Genomic DNA, 9,329 nt, shown 5'->3' with positions numbered 1-9,329 from the left:
ATTATGACATCACTCAAGAGGCCATAGTATTTATTAAATCAATATGTATATAAAGAATTTATCTAAAACTGATATCTAAAGCAAAATGGATTTAATAAACTAAGTAAAGTTTTGTCATAACAGAATTTTAATGACTCAAAAATAGTTAGTGCTTGCCTTTTCTTCTCTTTTCATATTTACTAAATGCTAAATTTGTTAAAATATCAAGATTTTTATATCTAATATCTTTACCACTTAAAATGTTGTTAACTGTTTTAATGTAATGAAATAAACATATATTAATAGAAATAGACACAATTTTGGAAACCATAGCACTATGATCTTTACAAAATATCGAATTGAAATTTGTTTCATTGATATTTGATTTTAATGATTTCTTAATACCATAACTATTAATTATTTTTGACGGCATCATTGAATATACCTTTTCTGAGATTAATTTAAAACTATTAATAAATGTAATCGACGGACTAATTAAAGACCCTTTACTATATTGTCGTTTCCTAAATAAAATATTTTCAGGTAAATCTTCTTTGGATTGCAAAATATTTGCACAATCATCACAACTATGTTTCTTATACAGTTTTTTTATTACTACACCTGCGACACAAGGTGTTGCTAAGTCAATATCTGTTTCTCTGTTTGTAAATTTTTTTTTAGGATATACAGGTGTTTTAATGTTTGGTGGTTTAAAAGGCCCTTGTTTAATGTGAATAAATTCTTTAAAAGTATCAAGTAGACCTGATGACTCATCATTTTCGCAATTTGAACCTAGAGAGTATGACGACATAAAATATTAATATCAGAGTTTTGACTGAAAAAATAAACGCAGAACAAGTAGGATTAGTATTATGACTTCTAATTAAAGAAAAGAAATTCTCTACTGGATCCTGATTAAACGACATTGGAGAAAGATATGAGAAACCATTATTTCTTAAAATTTATATATATATATATAAAACTATTAATTGTGTGTTGCCAATTTTTTTAGAGATGGGGTTATTATTTTTTGAGACTGACCAGAACTATAAAACATAGATTTTAAAATTACAAGAGCATTTTACCAAGTTTCGAGATGTTTCAACTTTATCGTGACTACACGTCTAAGCTCTTTTCCTGCAGGACTGACAAAAAAAATATCTGCCGTATCTGTGGCAGATGGATCTAAATAAAAAATCGAATCTTTAGAAAGCCCCTTACTTACTTCCGCCTTAAATTTCATATTTAGAGCCACTGACCTACTAAAAACTTGGGTACAATTTTTCACCTTCATCTTTCTTATCTTATCTGGCATGATATGTTCATCTGTTAATTTAGAAAATTCACTAAAAATACCCCTTCTACAATCAGCTTGATGAATGTTAATAACATGGGACCAAGAAGCAACTTTCTGCTAGCCATTTTGAACAAAATTTAAATTTTTTGTAAGTAATCCATTTCTAACACCCTTCATTAAATGAGGGATAAATCCCAATCATAGATATGAATTACTTCCAATTCATCAACAAGGTATCCATTATATCTATTCTCAATATCATTTCTAACACAATAAGCATTGGTCTCATTTTCAGGTAGTTTATAGCTGCAACATTGGTTGTTCCTTGGTCACAAACAGTTGCAATAACTTTTAAACCTGTCTGACGAACATATTTTACCACATCCTTGATAATCCTAACTAAATCGACAGTTGGAGTAGCGCTCAGAAAAATAAAAATAAATTGGCTGTTTCATCTTTTACGAATACCTTTTAGCATAAAAACTAAAGCATGATCGGCAAAGAGTGCTCTTCTCTCTGAACCACCAAAATCGACTAAACCATCAATACAATCTTTGGACGGATTGTAAGCTAAACCAGGACATAATTAAATCTCATCAAACATTAAGACACAGTATTTATCTAACTGATTTAGTTTTTTAACTGTCTGTTCTAAATGAATAAAAATGTGAGAGTTTATGCCACAATTAAATGCAATTTGTCTAAGTAGCAAAAAGAGTCTTACGTGAAGGTAGAGCAAGAATTTTTGAGATAAATCTGTATGATTTACCACTTTGTTTGAACAGTGAAAGTGCAAATATTTTGTCATCCAGTGTAAAGCGTCTCCCTTTAGGATGTAATTTTTGATTTCTTACCTGGCTGAGGACAATTGCGTAGCTGACATCCTTAAAAATATTAATTTGTCTTCTCATCAATCGCTGCTTCGTACGAGTCGTCATCTTTCTGGATTTTGTGGAGGCCCTGGTGAGTCTCTCTTGATCCAGCGGCGATGAGAGCTTCGGTGAGTCCCTCGTGGTCCATCGGCGTTGAGAGCTTCGGTGAGTCCCTCTTGGTTCAACGGCGTTGAACTGTCCTGCAAATGGCTCAGTTATGGATATCCGTACACCAGTAACACACAAAGGAATTAGTTCAACTCTTCATGAACGCAGGCCGGTTGGTCGCCATATATTTGCATATTTCTTAAAACGAGCAGATGAGATATAATACAACAATTTCCTTTAAACAAAAAAACTTCCCTCTCCTCTCTCTTTTCCCTTTAAATTTAAAAAACTAAACAGCCAAACTCCACAACCAGCCAAAAACTCACAACCAAACCCCACAGATATAACAGACTTAAAATCGCACAATTTCCCTTCCTTTTCTTTCCCTTAACAACAAAAAAAAAACAATGTTATATTCCCCTTTTTTTCCGCTTAACTATCAAAAGATATAAATCGACACCCTTTTCTTTATTTGCTACCTTGAAAATTCCTCCCCCCCCCCCTTATAAACACCCAGCTAAAAGAAAACAAAATGGAAAATAAAACACGTCTTCTATAATAAAAAAAGCAAATTAAATCCAGATTTCTTTTCGGACGGAACTTTTAAAGGTTCATTAGGATCCCCAGGCTACCAGTTAGAATGATTTTCATACTTCTACGCATTTTTCGGAATGGTTTCCCAGATCCGGCATCTCGTACTTGTTCGCAAGCGAACCCGCGTGTTTACCCAGAGAATCCACTTCCTCCAGGGTACCTATTCTTGAGTTTCAGGGAGAAGAACTCCCGAGAGAAGTGGGCGTGGTAATCATAAAACCGTATTCTTGAAAAAATATCGAGAGAGGGAGCAAGGAACTGGAGAGTTCCCGGGGAGCTAAACGTTCTCTTACTATAAAGCCAGGGAGAAAGCAAACGTCACCTAACTTAACCCGTTTTGACAATGGCAACTGACATTTGACATTTTCTGGATTTGTCAATTTTTGTCTTTGGCTTGGTCGTTAGCATAGTCGTTGGATTTTAATGTTTATGTTTTGTATGTGCAAATTCGGATTTAATTTAATTTATAGTGTACTTTTCGTGTTTTTCTGTTTTCGTACTTTATTTTAGTTTATAGTGAACTTTTCGTACTTTGGTGGACTTTTACAGACATTATATAAAACATTAATTGTGTTGTTAGTTTGTAGCTGGTAAGTTGCTGTCTAAATCTTATTTTAATACATAAAAAAATCTCTCTATATATAATAAAATTATCCCTCTAATAAGTAATACCATCATGTCATTTCAGGTAAAATCATCCAAACCAACCTATCTTTAGACTTACTTAAACCTAAAATGGATAATTTTAATTTAATGTTATGGAACGAAATTATAAATGAAGATGTTGAAGAAGCTGTGGCGGATTTGGCGATCGGCAGGGATTTTTTGCCCCAATCAGATGCATTTAGTTTATGAGACATAAAATTTTTACAGATATTCAGACTTGATAATCAGCTCTGTAGGGATGTAATTAACATGGTCACCCCTTTTTTAGCCCAACCGACTAGAGCCTCTTGTTTATCTATACAAACCAAGGTAAGTAAAAGTAGTTGTGACCATGATTATATGCAGTATGTTTCAGGATTGTCTTTATAAGTGCCAAAACTTTTTTATTATTGGCATTTAGGGGGAAATGAACTTTTTGCTTGTTCAATAACGGTTAATTCCGTTTATATTTTTCCCAATTTCCATACTGTTTTAGAGAAAAAATGAAAAAAACGTGAAAATACAGATAGAATTTTCATCATATTTTTTGCTGTTTTAAAATTTTAAAGAAGCACAAAATTTATTCAGTTCAATGCTATGGAAAGAGTGATATTAGTTATCGGAAAATGTGATACTTTAACTACAGCAAAAATATGACGCTACTCAAAATAAATAATATCTATCTATCAAAGAATGAAATCGGAATTAAATTACCACAGAAACGATTTTTTATTTTTAGGACTTCAAAAATTCAATGATTTTTTCATGGTTTTGTTAATTTTTTAATATTTCCATTATTTTTAGGTATTAGCGGCTTTGCGATTTTACGCTTCTGGAAGTTACCAGGAAATTACTGGATCGAACAGTTTTGTGGCCATTAGCCAACCATCAATTAGCCGAGCAATAAATGAGGTCACAAATGCACTAAACCAGCCTGAAATTCTCAATCATATTATAAGGTTTCCTCAAACCATTGAAGAGCTGCAGACTATTCGAACCAGGTGATAATTGAATGTGAAATTGAAAAGCCTAATATTATTTTTTATGGTGATTTATTAAAAATGGTTAAAAAAACAATTTACTTTTTGAACTACTTCTTTAGGGTTTATGAAAAGTACCAGTTTCCTGGAATTATTGGGTGCATTGATTGTACTCATGTGAGCATTGTGGCCCCACAGACTAACGATGAGCATGCTCCTGAGCATGTCTATGTAAAGAGGAAAAATTATCATTCGATTAATGTACAGCTCGTAAGTTTATTAGAAAGGAAATTTTGAAAAGTACCTTTAGGCATAAATATACTACTTTTCAGATTTGTGATGATAATCTTAAAATTTTAAATGTGAACTCAAGATTCCCAGGTTCAACATATGATTCACATATTTGGAGAGAATCTGTAGTTTCCAATTTAATGGAGCAGAGTTATATAGGAGAATACCTGAAAATCCTTTTATCTTGTTGGGCGATTCAAGTAAGTCTTACATGACATTGAGAATGAGTAAATTTTATTTCAACGTTCAATCATGTTTGATATTAATTTTAGGGTATCCTACTCGTCCTTGGTTACTGACACCAATTTTAAATCCACAAAACCTTGGACAACTAAGATATAATGATAGATTGTGTTCCACAAGATCTATCATTGAACGGTGTAATGGTGTACTTAAAAACAGATTTAGGTGTCTTTTAAAATATCGCTCTTTACATTACCATCCAACAACAGCAGGAAAAATTGTAAATGCTTGTTGTGTCCTACATAACCTATGTATAGAAAGAAATATTCCCGAGATAGATGAACCCCATATTCAAGAGCCTGATTATGGCATATACAATAACCGAAATATTGTTGATAATATACCACAGCCAGTTAACCGTGATTTGATAGCTGCAAGAGATTTACAACAAAATATTATTGCTAATCATTTTATTATATAAATGTTATTCTTTTAATTAAATTGAACTTGTTCGTAAAAATATATAGTTATGTAATAATGGGTATAATATATTATATATATATATATATATATATATATATATATATATATATATATATATATATATATATATATATATATATATATATATATATATATATATATATATGAATTAACATAACCTGTTTGTTTCTACCTTTTTATTTAATTAAAGTTATATAAATGTATATGAAATATCTATATAAAAATAGTAATAATACAACTGTTTAGTTGTGGCAACTTAATTCCTAGGGTTTTATAGATTTAATTACGTGGATTTTTGAGTTTAAGAGTAAATTCAAGAGTACCAGATATAAATAAAACAAGTTCATATTTTATATGCTGTACCAAAAACATGAAGTATAAAGGTTATGCAAGGGAGTAAAAAACATTCTAACAAAAAATAACTATTTTATTTCTACAAATCGAAATGAGTCAATATATAAAATTTAATTTCACAAATTAAAAAAACTCTTCTAATAAAAGTATGAATATGTCCAACTAAAAAACAAGCTCTTATAAACAATATATAAAATTTTTAAAAACAAAAACCCCGTAACTAAAAAAAATCTTTAAAAAAAACAATAAATAATCTCTTAAAAACTAAAAAAAATGTTATAAACAAAAAAATTAACTCTTATAAACAAAAAAAACTCTTACAAAAACTAAAAAATCTTATAAACAAAAAAACTCTTACAAAAACTAAAAAATACACTCAAAAAAAAACAAAAAAACCCTAAAACTAAAAAATCTTATAAACAAAAAAAGAAACTGTTATAAACTAAAAATAAACAAAAAAAACTCTTTCAAAAACTAAAAAATAAACTCTAACAAAAACCCCTTAAAAAACTAAAAAATCTTGTAAACAAAAAATAAACTCTTAAAAAGCAAAAAACCCTAAAAACTAAAAAAAAATATAAATTAAAAAAATAACTCTTATAAACTAAAAATAAACAAAAAAACTCTTACAAAAACTAAAATATAAACTCTTAAAAACAAAAACCCTAAAAAACAAAAATTCTTATAAACAGAAAAGTAAACTCTTAAAAAAACAAAAATTAACTAAAAAAATAAACTCTTAAACAAAAAATAAAACTTTTAAAAACTTGTAAAAAACAAAACTCTTAAAATAACATTGTCTTATTCGCAATTACTTGCAAGTTTTTGAACCGCACTGGAAATTGATGCGAAAATTTTTAAATGTTTGTCATAATATTCTTTTTTTCTTTCCAATGCCTCAGTTTTTGTTTTATAATATGTACATTTTAATTCATAATACTTTTTTTTTAATTCTAATTTTTTCTCTCTGTAGCTCTCTGTAGAGCAAATACTTTTTTGGTTTATGTCTAAAAATCTCTTACTATTATTTATTGATTCGGTCAGTCTTTGTGATTTAGTACATCTTTTTTTTGCTTTATCAGTTTGATTGTCCTTAGATGAAGAGGGTTTGGGTGTTTCACCTTCTTTTGATGTGGAGGGTTTGGGACTGCCAAGTTGATGTCCTCTTGATGTAGAGGGTCGTGGCGTATATAATGAGTAATTATGTTCTCTCTGTGGACTTGCATTTTCCTCCATGTCCCCTTCTAAATTGATGATTTCAATAATTTCCTAAAATACAGAAAAGATAAGAAAATTGACCAATTACTGCACTTGATTTTCATTTCTTATAAGATACTAACTTCATGTTTTGTGAAAAAAAGCTGTTGTTTGCCCTCATTAAATGAATAACTATTTTGTAAATATTTTAGTACTATGAAAAATAAGACGTCTACATTTACCAAAAAATGGTATATTAGTTTCTTTAACTAAAGAAATTTAGATCAATAATAAGGTACACTCACATTGTTTTCATCGGTGGCCGGGTCTTCATCAAAATGAAAAATAATTTCCGGCTCGGGGATATGTATGTTTCCCTCAATTGCCACTGGAGTTATTATCTCCAACAATTTTTCTTCCATTGACTTTTCCGTTTTTTCCACAGGTGGCAATGGAGGACCTGAAAAAATCTGACAAAAACTTACCTTTCTCCACTGTTTCCATTCTTTGGTTGCCCCACCTGGAATGGCATTTAAAATTAGGGTTACCTCCTTCCACAACGCCATGGATGTGGCATTTGTATAGGTTGGCGTCAACTTGCCTTTAAACATATCTGGACGGGCGTATACAAAATCTATCAAGATTTCTTTTTGTTTTAAACTTAATTGTTTTGATTTCGACTCCATTTTAAATAAGCACAAACGATAGGCAAACGACTAACTACCGCATAGAATCTGAGACTGAACTACCGTAACAAAGACCATAACACATCCGTAACCACCGACTGACAAAACTCGAAGTTTGAGCGTACCCATGCCGATGCCGCTGACCACAGAATAAGAAAGCCGCTGACTGTCAAAATTTGCTGTAATTCTATTGGTTGTACAAACCGGCAACGCTGTTCCCCGATTCCACTTCCTCCCTTATACTCCTCGATGCGTTCGGTATTTCAAGAATACGAGATTTCGTTTTCAGGGAGGTCGAGTGAGGGAGCACTCCCCGGGAGCTCCCAGGGACCACTCCCTTCTCTCGCTTTCAAGAATAGGTACCCAGGAGTGTAGCGTCCAGGGCCCGGTCGTAGCGGCGTATGCGACGGCGGCGGCGGTGTAGGCGTAGGTGTGAGGTAGGGGCCAGGCAGTCGGACTTGGATGTTAGAAAGGATTGTTATTCATCGTTCAGACGTAGGGGTGTTGCCGGATCTGGTGGACGCTTCTGGTGAACGCCTCCACCAATCTCCTTATTCTCTCCCTTCTGGCCTCCTGCTTTTCTTTGCTCTTCCTGGCCTCCTCCTTCATGAGAAACAACGGGCCCACTGGTCGGAATTCCTTATGGTAATGTGTGTATTTCTAGTGAGCTGGTTTTAAATCTTTTATGTGTACGCCGTATCTTACGGTTATTTTTATTGGCCAAATCATAGACTATCGGAGATATTTTACGAGTGATGGTATAAGGTCTGGAGTATTTTGGTGCTAACTTAGCAGCAAAACCTTTCACGGCAGAAGATAGAGGATGCTCCCTTTTCATCACTTGATCGTCGAGATTACACTGCCATTCTCTCCTTCTTAAATTATAATAATGGCTCTGTGACGCGAAGGCGCGAGATAAATTTAAACGGACCAATTCGAAAGTTTCCTTTAAACGGTTTAAGTGATTTTCGGTACTTGTTATTTCGGCGATAGTCGGCTCGGGATTTTCTGACGGAACAGACGGCTGTTCTTCGCGCAGAAGAGTTTTCGGCTGCTCGAGTTCTCTTCCAAAGTTCAGGAAAGCCGGGTGAATCCAGTCGAATCGTTACGGGACGTATTGAAGGCAAACGTCAGTTCAGAGATATGGGCACACCACTTCTTATGGTCGGCTTCGCAGAATTGCGCAATCATGGTCTTGATTGTTTTATTCGCTCTTTCGACGGGGTTCGCTTGTGGTGTGTATGGTGGTGTAAGTCGGTGGTTCACTCCAAACTCCTTCAACAGTTCACGGAATGGTTGACCGGTGTACTGAGTGCCGTTATCGATAATGACTGTGGCCGGTCTTCCAAAACGCATCAGGATTTCGTCATATAAGGTCTGACTGACAGCTTTGGCAATCGCAGTTCTAATGGCCTTACATACTATCCATTTGGTAAAGCTATCCTGGAACACAAGGACCTAACAGTTCCCTTTCGTAGACCTAGGCAATGGTCCCACTAAGTCAGAACTCACAGTTTCCCACGAGCTTCGGACAGGTGATGGTTGGACATTTCCGGACTTAATGGGCAATATCTCTAAACATACCTGGCCAGTAATAACGGGCAGCAATCCGGGTAGTAATCTTGGCAATACCTAGGTG

At 33.2% G+C, this 9,329-nt stretch overlaps 1 protein-coding gene across 2 annotated transcripts; it reads left to right on the top strand.

The window, feature by feature from the left end:
- Positions 1-2,755: 2,755 nt before the first annotated feature.
- LOC115883782 (putative nuclease HARBI1) lies at positions 2,756-5,406 on the top strand. 2 transcript variants are annotated; one of them, XM_030902193.1, is made up of 6 exons: positions 2,756-3,440; positions 3,539-3,825; positions 4,300-4,496; positions 4,598-4,745; positions 4,808-4,966; positions 5,039-5,406. In XM_030902193.1, the coding sequence occupies exons 2-6, from the start codon at positions 3,766-3,768 to the stop codon at positions 5,063-5,065; spliced, it is 591 nt and encodes a 196-aa protein (XP_030758053.1). In that variant the 5' UTR covers positions 2,756-3,440; positions 3,539-3,765; the 3' UTR covers positions 5,066-5,406. The 2 variants fall into 2 exon arrangements, with proteins under 2 accessions (XP_030758053.1, XP_030758052.1); XM_030902192.1 differs by having other exon boundaries at positions 2,756-3,825.
- The last annotated feature ends 3,923 nt before the right edge of the window (positions 5,407-9,329 follow it).

The sequence above is a fragment of the Sitophilus oryzae genome, unplaced genomic scaffold, assembly GCF_002938485.1.
Source record: "Sitophilus oryzae breed Bouriz unplaced genomic scaffold, Soryzae_2.0 scaffold_1977_pilon_pilon, whole genome shotgun sequence".
Lineage (NCBI taxonomy): Eukaryota > Metazoa > Arthropoda > Insecta > Coleoptera > Curculionidae > Sitophilus > Sitophilus oryzae.
This window is presented reverse-complemented; position numbering and strand designations above follow the sequence as displayed.

Coding starts and splice junctions, on each gene's coding strand:
- LOC115883782 (XM_030902193.1), top strand. CDS start 3,766: ATGGTCACCCCTTTTTTAGCCCAACCGACTAGAGCCTCTTGTTTATCT. Junction 3,826..4,299: donor GTTTATCTATACAAACCAAG/GTAAGTAAAAGT, acceptor CATTATTTTTAG/GTATTAGCGGCTTTGCGATT. Junction 4,967..5,038: donor TATCTTGTTGGGCGATTCAA/GTAAGTCTTACA, acceptor TATTAATTTTAG/GGTATCCTACTCGTCCTTGG.